This window comes from Coturnix japonica, chromosome 15 (genome assembly GCF_054131305.1).
Source record: "Coturnix japonica strain WE chromosome 15, WE-NBRP24, whole genome shotgun sequence".
Classification (NCBI taxonomy): domain Eukaryota; kingdom Metazoa; phylum Chordata; class Aves; order Galliformes; family Phasianidae; genus Coturnix; species Coturnix japonica.
In genome coordinates this window covers 3,425,594-3,448,690 of record NC_140677.1, presented here as the reverse complement: position 1 = coordinate 3,448,690, position 23,097 = coordinate 3,425,594, and the positions used below count along the sequence as shown (strand labels likewise).

General features: G+C 40.5%; 1 protein-coding gene and 1 long non-coding RNA gene across 2 annotated transcripts in view; one reads left to right on the top strand and one right to left on the bottom strand.

Annotated features, from left to right (window-relative positions):
• Positions 1–23,097, top strand: part of LOC107319780 (uncharacterized) — a 223,745-nt gene that overhangs the window by 41,589 nt on the left and 159,059 nt on the right. The gene's annotated exons all lie outside the window — the stretch shown is intronic.
• PDZRN3 (PDZ domain containing ring finger 3) overlaps positions 1–23,097 on the bottom strand; it is a 119,609-nt gene that overhangs the window by 90,600 nt on the left and 5,912 nt on the right. Inside the window, exons 2-3 of the mRNA XM_015875342.3 lie at positions 22,900–22,986; positions 21,649–21,756 (exon numbers count right to left, since the gene is read on the bottom strand). Of these exons, the coding sequence (XP_015730828.2) occupies positions 21,649–21,756; positions 22,900–22,986 (195 nt within the window). The remainder of the gene's footprint in view (positions 1–21,648; positions 21,757–22,899; positions 22,987–23,097) is intronic.

The window sequence follows — 23,097 nt, the reverse complement described above, 5'->3', positions numbered from 1 at the left end:
AGGCCTTTTAGAGGGGCTGATGCCTTTTACTATCTGCTTGACAGAAGTAGGCTTGATGGATGTGACTTACACAGAAGGAAAAATGGACTAAGTGCTTAGAGATGACTGACAGGTGCAATAAATCGAAGCTGGCCTTTGAAGATCAAGAGCCAATGGCAGTGCACACGCAGCACTATAGTTCTCTCTGTTCAGGCCTTTCAGCTTACAACCAGTGCCACTTTTTCATGTTGTTGAAAACTGAACATATGGTTACATTCAATTCAAACAAGTCGGAATCACTGTCAGATGAACATAGATTAAAACCACAAGAGAAATCTGACCCACGCAGATGCTGTGGCATTAGTGCCCTCCCACCATCGCTCACAGCCCATTCCTGCCTGCAGGCTTTGCTAGGAGCATGCTGGCACTGCTATATCAGGAAGCAGTCATGTTAAATGATGATGTATGATTCCCAAACACTCTCCTCAAGAAAGAATTAATGTGATTATTTGCTGTGAATAATATGCTATCACCACATGGCTACATGCCTTGCCTTTGTCAGGAAGATGGTGCGCTGGCATAGCTTGGTGCTCTTCAGAACTCGATAGCGTAAGTTCTGCAGTACTCCAGATAAACAAGTGAACTCTCCATCGTGCATTCTGTCGGACTTCTCTTTCACCACTTGCTGAGACTGTAAACTCTCTTCCTCTGGGAGGTACAGCCATCCTCCCTCGTGGTCAGAACTCCTCCTGTCAAATATGTTGGATGAGGGAGCTGACCTTTCTACAATATTCATATTCCAATTCCTCTGCCAGTAATGGAATTCAGGTGTTTCACAGGGCAAAGCAAACACTGCTAGCAAACAGCAAGCATCTTGAAGCATAAAAACATTGTGCTCAGCAACAGGAGAATACGGAGATCCAATGTATAATATCAAATACTGTCCAGTCCAATGACTGCAGCTTTGTCTAGGTGCTGAGCTTTTGTTGACACATCTTGGAATTGCTGGAATAGGCACAGCTCTTAAATCCCACAGGAAGGCTCCTTTTGGGTTTCAGGATAGGCTGAGACCAGACTCTTGCAGGCTGCTGACCCTGCTTTCCTGTGAGACCAACTCCATTTTAAAATGAAATTTATTTGTAATAATAAACATGTAAGGGGATGATTGCATTACAGTCAGAAACACTTAAAGGTTGCAGTGCTTTTGAATTATTACTTTAAAAAGTTTAGATGAAATCCTGTTTTGTACACATGCAGTACATTATGGATCCAAACCTGTTTTCTAATTCTGCATTCTGCTATCAGTCTCTAATAAGATGGATACCAGGCAGTGGCCAAGATTACTAGTATACCAGTTCAGTGCCAGTATGAGGCTGGTGTTACCATCTGATATGCCTTTCCAATCTCTAATTTCGATGACTCTGCGATACACAATATGTGTCGTGCCTTACTGTGTTAGATCATATGTTAGAGGGCTGTTGCAACATTTGTCAGCATCTTTATAGCGGAAAGAAACCCTAGGAAATGTACTGATTCCCTACTAATGTTCAGCCAAACACGCAAAGCTGATAATATTCAGCAAGAGCTGTTCCAAAACCCAAAGGAAAGTAATGTGGTTGGTAGCAAATCTGATAGCTTATTTTTAAAGAGAAGTTGCAATTCCCATTTACAAGAAGGCATTCCTAGTTTTCCTCCATTTGCCCAGAGATTTAGGATTTGTTTGTTGTAAGAGTAATGATATCATCTAAACCCTTCAAGTGATGTGATTTAAGAGAAAACAAAGCAGGAAGAGTTGAAAAGCATGACTTTTTCAACACAACTTTACTCAGGAAGAATCACTGAGTGAAGCAGTTGAAATCCTTCGAGTACAAGTATGCCGTGCTGTTCTGTGCAATGCTCTTAAAGGTTAAGTTGTTAGCTGTCACCGCTCAGTAACACACCGTGGTACTGCTGGGGGAAGGGAGCACTAACTGCTCTATTTTTCCAGCTCTGCAGCCAGTCTCTCTAAACAATTTCCTGCACTGGGTTCACCTAAGAGACTAAATTGTTTTTAATACAAGGAATGTAGTTAACCACAACCGATAGACAAATACCTTTTCTTATCACTAATGGATTACAACACTTGACTGCAAAAGCAATTTAAACCTTACAAATGGCATATTCAACTCCATAACAGCAGTTTTGCAGGGAGAACTGTTGTTACAGCAGCTTTTCATTATATCTTTGAATGTTTGCACTGGAAAATTGATCATATATTTCTTTAAAGTCAGCAATATAGCTTGGGTTTTATCTGCTGTGTCTGAAACTGAAAGTTTCATGAGTATCTCCTGTAGGTCTACAAGCTGTGGGCAATGCTGGGTGCTGAGCAGCTCACACGGATGCTCAGCAGCAAAGCACTGATGGCTCAAGAATAGTTTATATGTTTTGAGTGGAAAAAATGTTCATTGTTTTAAAGACATCTGAGAAACATCACCAAGATTAGAGTCCCAAAAGATAAACAACATGGGTAAAATTTATGTATGTGGATGTATTTAACAGTAATCCCCAAACAGCAGGAAAGTCACATGGGCAGACTGATTGGCCTGGCAGTACTTAGCTCAGGGAAATGGGGCATAGAAACATCAAGGGCAGATTCAGACCACAGAACTTTCATGGACTGTGCACACAGTAGTAAGGAACCAGAATTAATCCTTCCTCTTTTCCTTCTGGACCTGCTCCTTGTATTCCTTCCAAAGTCTCTTGCTTCAGTGGAAGGAGCTACCCCTCATGCCAGCTTCACCTGAACAGTGACTAGGATGGGTGATCTTTGGATATGGAAACATGTTAAATTTACTCACTACATTTCTGGTTAAATGTAGCTGGTTTTGCTAACAATGAAGCTGTTGATGACAATTGCCAGCAGGCAGCCACATCACACAACGACAAGGTCTGTCTGGGCAGCAACCTCAGCACCCATCTGCTGTCATGGGTGAGATGCCTGCAGTCTGTCTGTCCCTTCCTGAAGCAAATAGCCCAAGTCCTTCCCCATGAGTTGTGCTCAGGCTTACACACACAGCCAGTAGTGCTGCTGTTAGTAGGCAGGCTGGAATAATGTGTCAGCTCCCAGGTTTCCTAGTGACACAAGTCAAAGCATCGTGTAACGGATGTCTCTCCAATTACAAGAAGGTAATATCTGGAGACAAAAAAATCTATGAGCATCTTCTCTGCACCGATTATCCACTTCCACTGGGTCTCTCTCCCTCCTACCTTGTACCACGTGCAGTCATTTAAATTGCAGTGAGTTGAGGCACCATCAGTGAGAACAAATGTGCTCTACGTGCTTTTTTCATTAAATAAAATGACCACACAAGGGGCACGGTAATGGAGAATATGGCCCAGGGGAAAATTTATCTGAAATAATGGTTTCTTTTGAGCTTGAATATCGCTGATATGTTCTGAGAGTTCAACTTTGATTTAATGACTCCCAGACCTGTAGGAGTGTCTGGTCTGAATCTCAGCTTCTCAGCTGGCCTCTGTTCCCAGCAACCACTATCAGTGTCCCAGGATGGAGGACTTGTTAGGAACTTCAGGTCTCTGATTCCTCTGTGTTTAGCTACCATCTTATCACTCTTCTGCAACGCTTCTTGGATATAAATAATATATGCTAAGTGTTCTACCTTTGGTTAAAACCAGCAGTAATAGTGCTATAGATCACGTATGTCAACAGGTCCTCACTGAGTAATGGTTCAGTGTTTATTATACATCCTTAAAGATATTTTCTACAAGCATTTTAATGTTACTACATTTCACACTGTAAAAACTCAGGTTTCAGCACAAATGTCAGACATAACAACACCGAAATCCTTAAATAAACAGTCCTTTGGGGTGAGTTCTGTTAGAAGTGCATTTTTCAGGAGCTGGTGCCATTTGTTGGAGCTTGCCCTGAACTGTCAGCATACCTTTTCAATCAAAGCAACAGCTGCCAGACTGATATAGTCCTGCACCCGAACGAGAACCCCTCAGAGCCTACATGTCCCCTTCTTATCACGGAGGAGTCTGTCACTGCTGATACCAAATCACTAAAAATGGCAGCAGAAACAGTAATTCAGGGCTAATCTCATGACATGGGCTGAAGGGAAGCCACAGTCCACCCCACCCCGCATTCCTCAAACAGCCAAATCTCCCGCTGGGAGTCTTAGGTATACAAAGAATGAATGCTCTCTCTATCCGTAAACAGATTCACATTTTGCTCTGTTTTAAAAAGGTTATTATTAATTGCTGCTAGAAGTGGACATTGCAGCAAGCTGCAGTTGGACTTAGAATTTATGGATAAAAAATTAAAATGGGAATTTTGAGCATTTGTAGGTATAGTTTGTTTGTATGGCATATGACTGCAGGTGTTGTAGACATGGCTTATAAGCATTTTAACAATGTAAGCTTTTGTTTTCATTACTTTGCTGGAAAGATTCTTATTCTGTTTCATATTTCCCATGGTTTTAGTCTCAAGGAAGCTGACTGATATTCTAAGAATCAGTAAAATCCCACAGAATATTTTATTCAGTGATGGAATGGTTTGTAACTTGTCTCTGACCATTTTCTAACACTTCATGCTGCTGTAACTCCACTGACCTGAACTGGTAACACTTGTGAGCTCATCTGTTCAAACGTAGATAAAAAAAATATATATAGATGTGGGAGTCTATACTTTAATACAGGCTCAGTTGGTCACATTAAAAGTGATGCTCCCCTAAACTTTCACTTGATTTGTTCAACATATACAATAATAGGGTGGTTAAGTACCTTGCTGGATTGACAGATGTGAACTTTGCACCTGGCTGAGAAGTGAAATTGTGTGAAGTAATCCGTGCCTTGGTTCCCTGGTGGCTCTGATGATACAACTCCTCTTCACTTTGTCCTTCTGTATGTTTTGAGTATTTACACCGAACGTTTTTGGAGACAGGCACTACTGCCAATGGGATTGCAGTCTCAGTGAGGGTCTTCAGGCATTGCTAGTGTAATTAATAATAAAAGATGACCAACAGCACTGGATCTCACGTAGCTTTTATACTCTGGCTTAAAGGTTAAGTAGGGCAGAATGTGCCTGTCCACTCCAGTGCAAGGAGAAAATATATTACTCTTCTCTGACTACCCATGAAATAAGCCCGCTGAAGCCAATCTGAGCCCCTAAATGACAACCCAGTTTGTTTGTGTTATTTCTTTCTGGTGAACTGCTCAAGTAAACCTTTGGGTTCTACTTTGATAACTGAATGACTAAATAGTGTTTCAGATGACCAAGTGGAATTAACACAAAGGCACAGTTTCTTAGCACATCCTCCAGGCATGAACGGTTTTAAGGATGTGAGAAGGCCAGAAATGGAAAGAGCAAATGCTCTTATCCTAATGCAGAAGTTACTGGAAATAACAAGGCAGTTGTAAAACTGTCAAATATTTGGTGCTTATGTAAAATAGTCTTGCGTTATTTACCTTCTGTTGCTAAAGTCTGTTCTGTTGATGCCACTGAATCATTTTCTCTGTTTAGTACTGGTAGCAATAACATAATCAGTTTTAGGAGTTAAAACCAGTATTTGATCAAAGGCCTTTTACCAATGGAAAAAAAAAATGGTATCAGTGTGACTTCATGCTGACTGCGGCAGAGGAAATATGTAGGCACTGAAAATAATCCATGAAGACATTGCTGTGTGAGTAATTACACGAGTACAGCTCTTTAGATAAAAATTTCAGGCTCTGTCAATTTCAGAACAGACAGTGGACACTGCAAATGGGAGCCGTGAACCCTGCATACTTAACAGTTTCTGATGCCTTTTATTACACCTAAAAATAGTAATGGAAAATGCCTGAGAGCATTCTGATACTGAGGAGCTGCAAGGTGTGCTTAATTCAGACTCTATGCAGTATTTATGATCTCACTGCATCTTAGGACCCAAATCCTGCTTCCATCCAGAGGAAGAATGCAATCAACAGACATGGGAACTGAGCTTAGATAATCATATACATCAGGCCATGCAATAAGTTTGTGGATTCATTTGACACGAAGAACTCCATACAATGCCTTGATAACGTAGTTAGTAACCAACTGTATGACTTGAGGGCTCATCCAGCTCTGTCATTAATGATCTTTTAATTGCCTAAGTGCAAACATCTTTCAAGTGGAAAGAACTTTTGTCCTATAGGCCTAAAGAAAAATATTTTGAGTAAAGCATAAACAAGACAACTAGTTCTTGCACTGCAATAGCACATTAGAGAAGATGTTTGTTTGTCCATGTGTGTTTTGAAGGAGAAAGAATTAAAATAACATTTGCCCTGGTTGCTTGTTATGAAAAGCACATGAAAATTGAGCGCAACTTGCTGAAGCTGCGTAAGACATAATTCATGCAGCTAAAATGGAAGTCTTGGAAAGACTACAACTTTTATGCAGTGCAGTTTGACTCTAACCACCTGTTGCAAGGATTCAGAATAGTTTCCAGTGTCTTTCCATATCCCAGGGCTTTTTGAAAGAGGTCTCTAAAAGGGGCATTTGAAACAATAACACTCCCCACCTGGAAAGGAAAGGCAGTGTCAGCCTGCTCGGCAGCCTGGCAGCTGCTGATGTGAAATTCTTGTTTTAGTGATGGGGGGAAACGTCCGTTTCAGGTCAAAACTGAAAGCTTACTTTGGTTTAAGTGTGTGAGGTGAGAAGGCTTCCTCCGGCACCTGTTAGAATGCATCAGGCATCGCTTTGCTTTGCTGAACCTATTGGCCTTTACAAGCTCGTAACTGATGGTGTCTGCAGAGAGCTGCCACTCCAGAAACATCTGCACCAAGAAAACTTCTAGTTCTGCCTTGAACAAGAATCAATTTCTCCTTTCTCATTCCAGCTTCCCTCATGTCCTCTGCAGCTGTCCTTCAATGGAACAATAGATTGATTCAGACCCACCCCAAAAGAAGAGAGTACAACTAAACATTACATCTCTCCCAGGGTTACCAAAGCAGAAAGAGTGTTTTGCTCTTTAGCACGTAGGACCTGTTTCTGGCACACGGGAAGATGTATCTGCTTGGCCTCCTGCACTTGAGCTGTGAGACACCCGAGTGATGGAGACAAAGATAAATGTGTTTGGGAATGAAAGGTTTTAGCCGGCTCTGTGCAAATTCCTACACAATGTTATCATCGTGGAACCCAACCGCCAGACAAATAGTAACAAAGTGTAAGCGTTGTCTCTGAAAAATAGCCCGAGTGCAATTAAACTTCAATTCACAGCTTTTTAATTTCTTTATCATCTCAAGTTTTTCATTTACACTACGCTAAATTTCCTTAATCTAATCCACAGCAGTGCTGGCTTTGAGCTCAGTGGTACATAACAATCTGTAGTTTTCCAATCAGATTCCCCTGTTCAGAGAGAAGTTCTCTGTTACTGTTTTAAATCCCTCTAGACAAAGAAGTTAACTCCAAGTGTGATAGCACAGAGCCATTAATCAGGTATATAAAGGACTGCACGATGCCCCTAAAGCAAACTGATTTAGAAGTGATCGTAAGTAGGTAAATATTTCACCCAGAAGTGAATTTTCAATGTAATTCCATGGAAGAGCTGTGATTTCAGGCTTTATAAGGAGAGCTGCAATTACATTTTTTCCAAGGGGATGCAGTGCACTGACAGATGCGTCTTCCCTGAAGTGAACTTCTGTATTTCAGCCACACTTAATGCTTCCGAGACAAACTCTTTGTTGAGGTCCCTAAAGAAGCAAAAAATAACTTTGCCCCATGCTTTCTTTTCTTTTCTTTTCTTTTCTTTTCTTTTCTTTTCTTTTCTTTTCTTTTCTTTTCTTTTCTTTTCTTTTCTTTCTTTTCTTTTCTTTTCTTCTTCTTCTTTTTTTTTTTTTTTTTTTTTTTTAAACAAGTCTCTCCTTGGGATATGTCTGCTTTCAGTTTTCCTGCCCTCCCTTATTGTTTTTTCTCTTAACTTTATTTTAAAGGAATTAAATAAAGCAGTATGTGAATGTACATAGTTGTTATCACAGGATGACTGCTAGGAGCTTAAATTAACTCTATTGGCTCTGTATATGAAAACTTGAAATGTCTATATTTAGAAAATAAGCAAAGCACAGTGCACAGCGTTCCAGTGAGAGCCGACAGGATATGGAATGGATTTAGCTACTTTCCTGCTAAGTGTCTCCTCTTTTAGCTTTATATTTTGATGCATGTAAAGCCAAGTACCAAACTGCTAACAAAATGCAGTTATATTGTCTTGTTGCCCCTAATTTTGCACTAAGTTTTACCTATTTGTTTGTAGCTTGTCTTTAACTGTCTCATTCTTTACAATTTCAATTTACTTAAACTCTCAGCCTCCTCAGTGTAGGTGGTCTGTAACATGAAACCATCAAACAATTAGTTTTATGCTTTCCTTTCTAATTCCAACCCCAGCTTTCTTTTCACAAGCAGTGGTAGGAAATCCTCTGTCTGACATAGTAAAGGATAAAGCAAAACAAAAATCAGGCCCACTTGTGAGTTAAAGACACGCTTAGTGCTTTTAATGCTCTGAATGTTACATTTCTTAATGTAATAGTATACTTTAATCCAGAGGCTATTTAGATAACAAAATGGCTGGGAGGCAACCACGATGATAAAGGCTTTCCAACAAACTGCAGATTTAGAACTGAACTTGATCCAGAGTTTGTCTAATTTGTACATACAACTGAAAGGAAACTTAACTGTAAACTTTTACATAATAAATCTAGTTAGGCTTTGGTACACAGAAATGACTGACTTTGCTGAGAAGCAGAAGGAAGAAATGTGGGCAGCACTTTTACATATTTATAAATCAAATAAATAGACAATAGACAAATACGTATTTTATACACATATATAAACATACATACATGCTCATATATAAGTGTATCTCTGTGTATTTACATACATATAAACCCATATTACATATATGAATTCGAGGCTTGTTCAGCCTGGAGAAGAGAAAGCTCCAGGAAGACTGCATTGCAGCCTTCCACTATTGAAAAGGAGCTTATAAGTAGGAAGGAGAATGACTTCATAAATGGGTGCACAGTGATAGGAGATGTGCAAAAGGTTTTAAACTAGAAGAGTTGAGATTTAGGTTAGATATTAGAGGAAAATGTTTCCCACACAATGCAGTGCAGCCCTGGCACTGCTGCCCAGAGCTGTGGGTGCTCCATCCCTGGAGGTGCCCAAGGCCAGGCTGGGTGGCCGCCAGCTCACAGCAGGGGTTGGAAGTGGATGGGCTTTAAGGTCTCCCCCAGCACAAGCAATCCCAAGGTTCTACGACTAGTCCCTTTGGCTTTAGAAAAGCCAATTCTGTGCTTAAAGTTAAGCATGTTTACATGTTCAGGCTTTTTTTTTTCTGCAGTAGACAGCTTATGGTAACACTATTTGCGCTAGAGACAGCTTTATCCCAAGGGATTCCCATTCAGTTACAAATTGGAACATGAAGTAACAGAATGAATACTTGTAAATTTACTTTCTGTTATCAGATTAGGAAAGATTTTACAAATGTGGCCATCAATTCCCATAAATCCACCAATGCAAGTGGGTATAACTTCATTACTGATCTTCAGTTGGTAGAAAAACTCCCCCAGTGAAACTTTCACTGCTGACTTCAGCTAACCAAGGTTTCTGTTCTTGTAGATATCAAATTAATTGTCACTGTGCTCGTTGCTTCAGGTCAGGATTTGTCTTTGGATTTTGTCAGGTTTTAAAATACTGTCCTGCTGCCCTTGGCTACTCACAGACAGTTCCCTTTGAGAAAGGACTTTCATGGTTTGAAATGTGAATTACAGCTAACAACTCACTGGTAACGTATCAATGATAGATAGAAAAGGCCGTAAGTCTTTTAGCATCTGTCTGATGCTGTGAGTGTATACTTATTCCCATAGCCCTTTTTTTCCTGCAAAAGATGGTGTGTATCATCTGATCACCCGAGAATATGAATGACTTAGTGTGATTATCAGGCTGGTGGCAGAAAGCAGTCAAGACCTTTCCCAAGACCTCCAGTTATAGCCTTAATTTGCATTCTTCTACAAGGATAAGTTAATTGTGCCATGGTTTATCGCTTCATTGACAGCTCAGTTTAATTAAGCAGCCATGATAATTGCATTTCTTCCTGAAACTGCAGGAAAACACTTTCTAAGTAGATAAAAGCTTTTCGGCTTAGGTTTGTGTTTTGGTTTTTAATGTTTTCTAAGGGAAAGGAATTAAGTGGTTGCAATCAGACACAGAAACAGAATAGGCCAGACTCTGCAATCCTTGTTCATGCTGATCAGAACCTCGGGGTATGGAATAAACAAATGGAAAAGAAATTATTTCCAGAGTAAATTATTATTCAGGGCAAAAGGGATAGGATTAGGGAGAAGTGCATTGCCTCAGCTCTCACTGTGGGGTTTTGGCTCCTTTGTTCCACAAACCTATTCACATTATAACACATTATGCAAAAGCAAGCATAAAGCCTAATCAAGAGTCCAGCACCTGTTAACAGCAAATGGCTCAAACACAAGGAGGCTGTCAGGCACTGCTCTTCCTGATTCCTCAGCTTATGCATGGAATTCATTTTAGCCCCACAGAACACGTCACAGCACCTTCTTGACCCCCTGACACCTCTCTGTTTCTGCCTGAGATACATTACTAAAATGCTTCTGATTAATCTAATGAATTCGGGTATCCAACTGCAGCAGATTGTCTGGGGAAGAGAAGCTGGGAAAATGAGCGGAGGTGCACAATGTCAGCCCAGTGAAAGCAGCCTTTAATAGTCTATAAAACTTGGAGATTTGCTAGACCCAGCAAGAGGCTAATATATTATCTATCACTCTCTGACACCCCTCCTCATTCCTATGTTTATTACTTACTTCAAGTCAGCAGCTCTGAAAGTCTGCAAAAATCTTCTGCAGTGTGGAATCCTCAGAGAGCAAACAAACTTTATTTATGGTGAACGTAAAGCAAAGAGAGAGTAAGAGAAAATTTTAATTATCAGCAGGGGCTAAAACTGAAAGAAAAGTTCCAGTTGCCAAAGAAAGGTTTGTAATAGAAACAGCAATTCCCCCGCTTCAAAGTAAACTGCCTACAAAGCAAGAGAAAAGGAGGCCAAAATGAAAGGAAAACAATGAGGTTATATTTAAAAAGAAGGAAAAAAAAAAAAAAAAAAAAAAAAAAAGCTCTTTCAAATACAAGAAGGAATCAGTTGGCTGTGTGAACTTGAAAATTAATACAAGTTGCTAGCAGGACACATCAAGTGCGTCTGCAAGCTGCTCATTTCTTTATGTTCCAAGTTACTGGACAGTAACCTCTGCTAAAGGAACAAGGAGAAAGGGAATCTGACTGCTGCAAGCCAGTGCCCTGGTGATGTGCAGGTACCAAGAACTCGCCCCTTACTTTTAGCAACATCTCATATTCTGGGATGTTATCATTGTCTCACTTTTGCTTCTTCACACTCGGGATGAACTGAGCAATGAAGAGTTGGCACAGCCTTCTCAAAGCACACTCAATGTCTTAAGAATTTGAGCTAGAGACCTGAGACTTCCTTAACAACTGCGGTATATGAATGCTAGCCCCCACCGAGCATTTCTTATGAAAGAAGTGCTTCCAAGATTGCCTGAGACTTCTGGCTCCAGGAAGCACTTGTGTGGCGGACATTGGTGTGTCTGCCCCAGCGATTTGCTTCTCACCCTGACCAAAGCCACACTGAATCTTAACAGGTCAGACTGCACCTTCATACAGAGCAGTGTCTGCTCATAGAACAGTTCAATCTTTTTCTTTGACACGGCACAGTGCTCTGTGTAAGTGGTACGATGCTGCTGTGTGGAATAAGCATTTACCTTTTTCTTTTTCCTTTTTGCTAGAGGGAAAACCAATTAGCCAGAAAACAACAGTCCATCTCCACACCCACACAGGAAGAGTAATTTAAACTTCCAACTGTTCCGTGTTTGTGGATCAGGTTAAATACACTGGGATTTCCAGTGAATGAAATGGGACCTGGACTGAGCCAAAAGTGTGTTCAGTTTACATCTATTATATGGCCACAGGATTCTTTTCTTTCTTTATCTTCTTGTCAAACCACAATGCATCTCCATCCAAAAGCAGGATATTCTCAGGAATACCATCAGTCCTAAAAAGCCTCAATTTCAGCAGCAAAATATTTCTTTGAATGACTCCAGGCTGCCATTAGCTTTTATCCAAGACATGTCGTACTGCTGACAAACAGTCATAGTTTGAGCAACAGAAAATAAACAACAACCCACCCAATTCATTCATGGGTTTAACTCAAGAAAGCTCTGCCTAGAGCCCGTTACTATTACTATACTATTAAGATTTTGGTCTTCAAAAGAGAGGACTGTTAAGAAGAAAAAGATTTTTGTTTAGGAATAAAGCTAGAGAAACATTTCACAGAGACTGCTGCAAGGCAGGAGATCAGATGATCTCTTTGTGTGTTTCTTTAGAAGGAAAAGGCAGTTATGCAATCCCAAGCAGTCATGTGGCACGGCAGCTGCTAAGGTTACTGCTAATTTTTATTAGAGCTGGCCGGAGCCAGAGAAAGATCTGCTTTATAAGCAAGACCTTTTGAGAAATAAACTAAATCTTCCTGAGCTGGGAAGCCTGCACAACTGACAGAGAAGGAAAAAATAGCACTGAAAAGCTTTTTTTTCCCCCCCAAATGATTCAGGAAACATTTTCACTCTCCCTTCCTGTTGCTGGTTTCTTTCTCATGTTCATCCAATCAATCAAACATACATAATATTTACCAGTTTGCAGCTGAGATTCCTGCCCAGCCCCACAGCCCAAAAGGCCTATTCACAGCCCCAGTGTGTGTGTGCCTCTATTCTACGTCCCAAGGAAGGAGCCTGGCCCTGAGCACCGGGCTTCAGCTGGCCCTGCTCTGGGCAATGCAGAGGTCCATTCTGTGACCCTGGGAAGCAAGATTCGCTCTGTTGGTTAAACTTGGAGGCAGGACTTTGCAATTACCCGTATCCCTGAGATACTTCAAAGTTACTGAGATTTTTGTGTACTTCAAAGTTACTTGGATTTTGGCAGAAGAAAAACAGACAGTAGAAAAATTAAACTGCTTCTATACAAAACTCTTTACAGTCAAGAGACCCGTCGTGCCTCTGTGTATGTCATTTAAACCTAATTTCAGCTATTTCATACTAAAGGTAAATGAACTGGAAATAATAATGGATAGTTTGGTGATGATAACCACCTATATTTTGTCATTGTGAAAGAGTGTATAAGAAGAGCCTGCCAGAGCATACACGGCTCCTGGGATCCATAGGTGAAGTTCTATGACTGAAGCTAAATAAATTGATGATCATTTTGAAAGAATATTTTAAGACGAGGCTTACGTATGCTAGTAGCAATGAACGTGTACCAACAGGAGATAATATTTTGCACACCTCGCACACCTGAAATACATTCCACCATTAATGCACTATTTTAGTTGCAGAAAAGATATTGGCAACATTTGGGCTAATGATGTGGCCTAAAGACAGTCATCACCTGGTCCTTCTCCAAAAGAATGGCTCTTGCACATGGATGGGACGTGTGCTCCCACCCACACAGTGTCTGTGCCAATCCCCTTCTTCAGAGCAAATTCACAACTTCCCATTTTTGCAACATTATTCTCCCTCAGTCTTTAAAAGCCAAAATTCCACTTTCAGTGGAAAATTCCCTTTACAGGTATAAGATTTTACAGATAGCATTAAAAAAAAAACCCAACAACTACTACAACATTATAAAAGCAACAACTTACACACTGTACTCATTTAAAAGCCCCAGTACTGAAGCAAAACATCTCTACTGCTATTGTTGCCATTTCTGTTTATGAGAACCTAAAAACTTTATAAGTCCTGTAGTTGTGCTTCATAGAGAAACATAAAATAGCAAAGTAATATTGTTTTAAAAATTATCAGCACTGTGCATAGAGAAGTTACAACAGCATTGCAGTTGGGTCACAGTGCTGATTAGTTGTCACCTCTCAGTGTTTGAAGCACAGAACTGCAGTTAACTGTGAACAGCTTTTAGATTTTTTGGGGTGTAAAGAATAAATTAGGAAAAGAAACTAAAGCAGCACAATACTTCATGCTGGAAGATATGCTGTAGCATAAAGTAAGAAGCTGACAAGAGCACTACAAAGACCAGTGTTTAGAAGCGGCTGCACTGTGTGTGTTACCAGAAAAGATTCTAGGATTTCATTTCAAGTTCCATATTAAGAAGGAAATTGCACTACTGTGAAATAGAGACAAATGAGCCACTCAAGACAGGCGGGTTTGCATACCGTGCTCTTGTTTTGAAGACAGATCCCATCAATGGCACAAACCAGGTTAGCACTGCAGGGTGAGCTGCTCCGGGTAGAGAATGTTTGGAAAGGTCTGGTGACCTCACCCATACATACAGCCTTCCTTCACGTTTGCTGGGCAAATTCCATCTTCCTTATAACTCCAAGTTAAAAGTAATGCAAATTTTACTCAAGTGCATTTTGAATGGCAATGGTCTGAGCTTGCTTTTTTTCCCCCCCAGTTAATCTGCACTTGCTTTTTGCATATCTTTTCATACAATTGACATGGTAATGTACTACATATGTACTAAACTAGAGATGATTGCATCTGATTGCTCCATTATTGTGATACAAACAAAATGTATGAAAATAGTTGACAGGACATTCTGTGTGCTGCCTCTAAAAAGAGTCAGAGCATTCAAAGATCTAAAAATAAAATCTAACAGTTAATCATAATGGTTTGGCTTCCAGTGTGGAAAACTGAACAGGAGATGATTTAAAATGCAAAAAAATTGTGCCACGTGTGAAAGGATTAAATTGCCCCATTGTTAAAGGCTTTATATGCATCCTTTTAAAAAGGCTTTTTTGGAACTTGACACATTTCTTTTTGCTCAGCTAAAGCGAATATGAAACAGCTATTTTTCACTTTGAAAGAGCGATAATTCACAAGGCCAGAATTGGGATTTCTCAAGTGTTATTTTCTCTCTGGAGTGCATGCCCAGGCCATGGCTTTGTGTGCAGTACTGTGACAGCTCCTGCAGTCCACGGGGTGACACCAGGCAGCAGAACCTTCACACTGTGCCTTCCCAGGCAGTGGGTGACCTTGTCTTGCCTTGGCACGGAACAGACTGACAAAGGGCTGCACAGACAGCTGGTGTCCTTGGGATGCTAACAAGATGTTAGCAAGAGGAAACCAAACCAAGCATGGATTCATTCACTGGAAATGGTAAACATGAGGGCGGAAGAATGGATGAGATGCTAGACGAGCCTGTGATCTTGCAACACGAGTCGCCTGCTGGGTCCCACGCTTTGTGTGAAGCTTGGCAGGCCTGGAAGTTATCAAAGCAGTTTGCATTGCCCCTCAAAGTCCCGTTTTTCGTGGCATAAAGCAAATTCATCATCACACTAAAGAATTCTGGGAGGTGGGGCACATGTTCAGTCCATGCCTTAAGTGATTTGGTTTTTAAAGTCTGGTATAAAACTGTCCCATTGCTGGCATTTTTCTCTCCCATTTTTCATTCCTATGGTCAGGAAGTCTGATGCACGAGCATATGGTCTAGAAAGTACATTCATCATCATCACTTCTTTTTCTCAAGAACAACTTCCCTTGTAACCATGTTATTCCAGCACAAACTGAACAAATTTGTTTCATCCTCTGCAAGGACTTTGGAAGTAGAGGCACCTGCTCCCTGCAACTACTCCCACCTCACAGGTTTCCCTGGGGTGCCACTGCCTGTACTGTAATGGGGTTTCTAAGTCCTTCCCAGAGGAAAAAAGAAAATGGGGCTGTTGGAAGAAGACACAGATGTTGTGAAGGAGTGCCCATGAGCCACAGCAAAGCCAGTGCTACCCTGCAAACTGAGACACAGAGGTAGTGCTGTGCCAGGGAGAGGGACACTGATATTGTAATCCCATTAATTTAATGTGATGCACATAAGGGATCTATTCCTGAACATAGAGTTCTTTCTGGGATAATTGAATTTCATCTTTGTTTTTTGGCATACTCTTGAGAGCAACATTCTAAGCTCCCTGATTGAAATGCTCATGTCAGACTTAGGGGCAGCATCCTATGGACTTTTACTGATAGATGGCAATAAAATGGTGGGGATACCTGAGGGAACTCACAAAGGACTTTACAGGAAGTTACAGCATGAAATGTGCTTATAAGTATAGCTCTGCAGTCTACCTTGCTCATCAGTGAGGAGACAGAGAAGGCTCCGCTAGGCTAGAAACAATTATTTCCTTCTTTGCAAAACTTTGTATTTTCATTTCATCCAATGGATTTTTCTTTTTTTTTTTTTTTCTTCTTTTGTTTTTTTGTTGCTTGTGGGAAGGATGATGATTCAGCATTTACTTTAAAACATGTACTGCACATCTTTGGTTCATCCTCCTCTTGCTGTCAGGTTTATTGCCTTCCTCCCCACAGCTCAGAATGCAGCACTGATGGGGAATCAAACAAATCCATTTATGAGATGAAAAAATGCAGCAATAACCAACATCTTCTGTTTTCATTTCCATTTTCTCCTTAAGATTATTATAAATCCCTTTTTACACTGACCAAGATCTATGTTTTAGCACAGACATGAGGATGCTCTATGATACCATCAGCAAATACGGACAAAGGGCCTGGAAAACATTCTGCAAGTATGGACTCCAAAAAAAGCTGACTTAGCTATAATTGTACTCATTGCCCGTCTCCAGAAATACTGCAGTGTGTTTGCATGTCCTGGCAGGAACAGGAACAGTCAATTTTAAGTTGCTGTCTGAAGCTGTTTTTTTTCCCAGAAAATTAATTCCTAAGTATGTATCTGCACAGTAAATCTTGTTTGCAGAGCTGAACTCTTCCATTCATGACAATGAACAAATTCTGTTCAGCCTCTATGCCTATCAGAGCTCAGCTTGTGCATGCAGTGAGCCTTTTGCAAGAGAAATGCTTAAGTTAATCATGTTAAAGCTGATTTTAAAGAGTGCACCAGCAAATGAGAAATTGAAAGCTCTGCTCAGATATCACCTTTATTAATTACTCATGGAAGTCTCCTATGAACAGTCTGTGAGTGGTGATAAGCTGCAGTGGGCATGAGCTTGGGGACAACTGTATGCTGGCAGGAAAGCTGGGCTGGCAGCACATGGATTTCTTTCAGCCCAAATACTCAGCCTCACAGAAAAACCAGATCCCGTCACGTGCCAGCAGACCACGTGAAAAGATTCTTCATTTACTCTTTCAGCCCCCTTTAAAGCAGCAGATCTTTCTTAGCCCACATATTTCCCTGACAGGGGGATGTATGCCATGCTGGGAGCACTCCTTTCCCTGCCCTCCTGCCCGGCTGATGTGCTCTCTCTGCACTGATCTGACTTTTTGAAGGCCATACCATTAACTCTGAGACCCAGCACGGTTTGCTGAGAGCCACCTCCCCTGAGCAGAAAGCGGCTCTGCTGGAACTGCCCATGTACCACAGGGTGAATGGGGAACCCACCACAAACTGTACATTTTATTTGCAAGTATACAGTAGGCGATTCCGCTACAAAGTTTCATTGTTCCTGTGTGTAACCTATGAAGAAACTCCCCTAACAGAAAGGCAGCCTGTCATTTGTAGCAAACGAGTGCGCTTTGGGGAAAATCAATCAAATGCACTTAAGACAAATTCTCAACTTTTAAACTAATGATCCTTCCTGTGAGCAGCATGAGACATCGGGCAAGCCCCAGGTGGCATAAATCCTTGTGGTTTCGGTGCAGCTATGACAGTTTATGCTACCGCAACAGTACCCTAATTGTACTTAAAACGTTTTAAGGTGGCAAGCAGTCAACATTTCAAGCCTCCTTTCTGAACAGCTCTGAAGTTAAACAAACGAGCTTACCAGTTAGTGAGAAGAGAATGCTGTCTTTAGTTCATAATCCTTCAGAGCTGATGTGCTTAAAAATAAAAACTTGGGAAATCCAACTTTGTCTTAAGAAATGCCAGGCAGCTGCATGGAGGAGTCCTTCATGGCTGGGACTTGAACCAACTCTGCTACAAGAGGAAATTAAGACCGTTTTGTTGCCCTGACAAAAATGGAATCTATGAAAACAGTAATTCCTCTGCAATGAAATCAGTAGTTTCAGCATGTTTATGACATGGCAATTTGCTATGGAAGAATAATTCAGAATATCACCTTAAATCTGCTGTATGCTTTGAATAAACAAGTCACAGCCATACATGAAAATCCTGTAGTTACACCACTGCAAGTCTCATAACATCATTACTTCCCCACTTCTAGAGAAGTTGTGAAATACCTGGGAAAAGATATAGGTGTAAAGCATTGCTTAACATAGAGCAGTAATGAACAGACCAAGACCCACGTCTTTTACCCTGACCAGACAATCTGTGAAGATATTTTCTGGTATATTTCAGATTATCCATTTGCAAAATAAGGATAATAATATAAAACAGCGAAAAATCCTGTGTAAGCGCTGAATATCTTTATAATTTGTCAGACTTGGTAAAATGAAATACAAAGGAAAAGGATGTATCTGTATTTCTGTTGTGTGCTGATTTGAAGACTGAGCAGCACAGATCACACAGCATTCACTTTGATGATGGATGTCACTCACTTAGCAGTAGAAGCAGTTCACAGTGCACTGCTTATGTTACTGAAATGCAGTTAAAGAAATGCTTTTAGCGAAAATTCTAGACAATTATGAGACCTGATTTATTTATTTATTTATTTTTTAATATTTATTCTTTTAAAATGTGTAAAATAGGAAATCCAAACCAGTGGGAAAATATGATTAAAAACTATCTCAGGCATAATTCAAAGTTATCTCGGTATAATTTGTCAGGGGAAAGAACTTCCAAGCAACATTTGCGATCAGCTACAAACAGCACTACACATCCAAACTGTACACTGCGGAATCCCTGCTAAAGTGCTGAGAAATGTTTTGACAGTTTTAAAAATGAGAAACAATGCTCCCATTTTACATACGCTCTGAAATATGTCTGCCAGGAGATCCACAACACAGAAACAGCTTCAAAAGGGAACAAAATTATTTCTGTCTTGCTCCATTTTAAGTTCACTGCCATGGATTCTGGAATCGTTTTGGAGACGTTTTGCTTAGCACCTTATGTTAGAATGAGAGTGCTTTGTGAGAGCATCTATTTAAAATCATGCTAGTGTTACTTAACACCATAATATTAAGAGCAAGTCAAATAAGTTCTAGATAGCCAAACTCAGTTCTAGATAATTATCCTTTTTCTTTGCCATCTCTCATCCTTTTCAAAGCAAATATGACCCGTCAGCATGCTCTATTCTCTGTGACAGGTTCTGTCTGAAGCTTTTGACTGCATCTTGTCATTTAGAGCTACAGCTGTTGAACTGCTGGTTGTGGTTATGAGGTGTGGGTTTGGGTTCATTAGAGACTATCATTAAATGTTTACTGATTTTCAGCTAGGTAATTCACAGCATATTTTAGTTATCTAATATAACTAGATATTGGTATGACAAAGCTGGTTGAGATGCCTTGATGCAAGAAGGATCCCTTTTCTTCCTTGCTCGGAATGGGGTTAAATACACTGCAGTAAATACAAATCTAACAGAGTAAGAAATTATACAGTTGTTTGTAGGTGCCGATGTCCCCAGTACAAGTACTTTTAGGGCTTTGCATCAGACCACTCTAGTCTAGTTCTGTGAACTGGATGTCTGTAGTGGCTGGGGGGCATTATATTAAGCCATTTTAACTAAGAAAAAACTATTAGCAAACTCAGTGACTACCCCACAGTGGGAAGGAATCAGAACACATCAGCTGGGCATCTCTCAGAGACTGCCTTCAACAGGGCGTTCCTAATCCAAACTCACACACCCAAAGTCAATGATTCTGTAACCATTTTGCTAAATTCTCATCAGCCTTTTGTGTGTATTTGAAATGTGTGAATATGAAAATTAATTTGTGGACAGCACAGGCTGTCAACACGCAGCATTCAGTTAGGCTTCTGCTACCCTTAGTATGCTACAAATACAACCAGTTTCCCTTGTGTCTTTATTCTGGAGTCCTCTCTCATGAGAAAATGTAGCTTGGAACTGTGGGAAGGACCCTGCCCAAATGCTACTCACAGAGGTACGGATGCACTCATAGAGCAGAGGCAGCCAAGAAACACAGCATTTAAATCTCACCCTGCCTGCCTTCCTCTATGTTCTTCTTGGGTTCTTGCTGTTGGCACACCATAGCAGCATTTACTTGCTCAGCCTGGTCTGTGCTACCAGTGCCAAATACTGAACTTGTGGAAAAATGGAGGAAAGCAGTAAGGAGTGAAATTGCTTGCAAGAGAGAACAGATACTGCAGAACCCGTGGAGGTCAGCTGCATTCGTTCTCCCGTGGCAACTCCTACAACAAATTGCCATATGGTTGCAATTCCAGGCTGAGTTACAGTGCTTACACTGAAGGAGATTGAAAACCAGGACATCTCCTTTCTTTGGGGAGTTTGATTTTCCAACATTTTGTTTCTCATAGTTGTTTTGTTTGTGTGATTATGCGCTACTTCAAAAACGGATGTCAGCTTTTCAAACATGCTTTGGGGAAATATGTGCCTATGGGAAAAATTTCAGTTCAAACAAAAATTGCAGACCTTTTCCCCATTATGTTATACCATAAATACGGTTTAAGCAACTCTGGATCATTTCACAGCTCAGCTTCTTATCTTTTTATAGTTCTGCTACTGCGGCTCCACTCCTTTCCATATGAAGAAACTTAATTAATATTTAATATCCTTACTAAATTGTGAATACAATTTACCATCACAGTACAGAAAATAGCAAATACACATTGTCTCCTGCCAACAGAAAATCTCTAACAGCTGTTTACTGCTCATTTGCAAAACATAAGAGCAATAGAATTCCATTACTTAGAGCAACTGAGTTTCTCCATGATATCCTTGGCAACAAACACAGCACTTATCTTTCTCAACAACAGACTCTCCAAGTATCTCCGGCCTACAAAAATAAGACAGTGAACACTTTTCCTTGACTGTAAAATGCTAAACAAAGGGAACAGACTCACACTCAGCTGCTCTTCATGCAAACGAACCTCCTTCTTTCTCTCAAAAAAACCCAACAGCCTTTTTTTCCCCCAAACAAACATTTCCAGCAATAGGCACTTTCACAAAAAGGCCTTTTTACTGATGTCAGGACTTTGGCAAAATGAGAAGAAATTCGGTCTCCAAATGGAATAATACGAGTAGTTACAAACAGCAGTAAAGGAGCACCTCAGGCAGGTTTATAATAAATCCCGCAGAAACTCCAGAGTAGAATATTTTCTGTCTGTTTGGAACATTTATTACCTTTGGTCTTAGAGCCCAAGATAAATAAAATCATGGTTTACACTACAGATATTTCACATATGGTTTTAACTGAATAACTTACAAGTTTCCAATAGCTTTAAAAAGAAATATCTACAGCATACCAGATAGATACTAACTCCTCAGAAAGTCAGGACGTGCACATACCAACCATAATCTGGTTTCTATATTTAGGTAAGAACTATACCTAAAGCCACAAAGGTCAGCACTGAATCAAGTCAAGCATGTTTTAGCAGACATGTCTTCTAGACAGTGTTTACCAGGGTACATTTCTCCAAACCCACGCTAAACTTCATGCCATTTGAAGACATGACAACGGAACTCGGACTATTAAAAGAGACTGGATAGTGTACTCACATACCTCAATAATCCTGTCATGAATTTGCAGCCCTCCTTCCTTAGCAGCAGGCCCAGTGTCAACTATTTTTGATACAAAAATTCCTTCGCTGGCTGAACCATCTTGATTGTCCTTTAAAGATGAAAAACACATTATTGCACCTTGAAGTAACTCTAATTTGCGCTAAGCTAAAACTCATCTGTGCCACAGCAGAGCATGTAATTTGGACTAAATGTTCTTAGTGATGTCTTAATATGGGACTATTTGGACTAATGAGAACACCTGATCCTCCCATCCTGAGACACTGTACAGCCAGGAATGGACTTTGATTAGGCTCATCATTTGCAAGATAATTGTTTTCTTCTGACTGAGGGCAGCTCAGTAGTAACTGTCATTATAACTATTATAATGTAGAATCCAGCGGGACAGCAGCCTGACTGCACATCAAACAGAATGCAGCAGGGCATTTGTATTTTTAGTTGCACAGCTCTTCCTCTGGAGCCTTAAAAATAAAACTGTGGAAAACAATCTCTAACTGATAAGGCATCTTCATATCCCTGTCTATTGTAAAACCAGCTATCGGTGCACAGCAATGGTTCAGAAAAGGCAAATGAAAAGTGTTAAATATAAAGAATAGCTTTCAAGTGAATTTACTGGGAATAATTTGTGATTGATGTCACATTTCTGACAGGCCAAGGAGTAGTTCTGAATACTTTTCTAAATTACTAGGACAAGGTATATTCCACTCCTTGATCTAATTAAAAGTCAGATGCAGCAGCTCCTGCCAGCAAGCATCAAGCAAAAATACATTAGTGAGTGTGTGTGCAGGAAACATCTGCTGAAATTGTGGAATTCAAAAGTAGGTTGTTTAAATTACATCCCTTCACCTGCACAGAGGGCAGCCTAATCTCTGGTGGAAAGGAGAGTAAATGTTGATTTCTTAATGAACTGTAAAGGGTCTGACGCTGCAGGTCCTGAACTCTTGCACTATCTTCTACACAGTATGGTCTGAGAAAAAGATACCAGGGCTTTCACCATCTTGGGAGTTACACTCCACCTGTATCAGTGTCACCAGCTGTGACCGTGTGCGAGATTAAACATGTGAGAGAAAAGAACATATCGGTAATAGACCTCCAATACTAATCTGAACGTAAGACCTGCTCTGAAAGAATCCCAAGAGAACCAAATAGTTGTCAGCAGCATTTTTCCTCTAAGTGTTGACCTACATGCTTTTCCCAACTGCAAAGGGCAAACATATTTTAACAATTAACATACCACGCATGGTCGGCCACCAATAATATTAAATCCAAGAGAGCCTGAGTCACGATGAAGGACGAGAGTCAGTGCTTTAGTTTCTTCACCCTGCAAAGAACAGAGAGATGCATTCAAAGCATTTGTGTGCACTGATGAGCAGCACAGATAACACTTCTATCCTGGTCTGTTGGGTCGCTTTGTTAGTTCCTTTTCCCATGA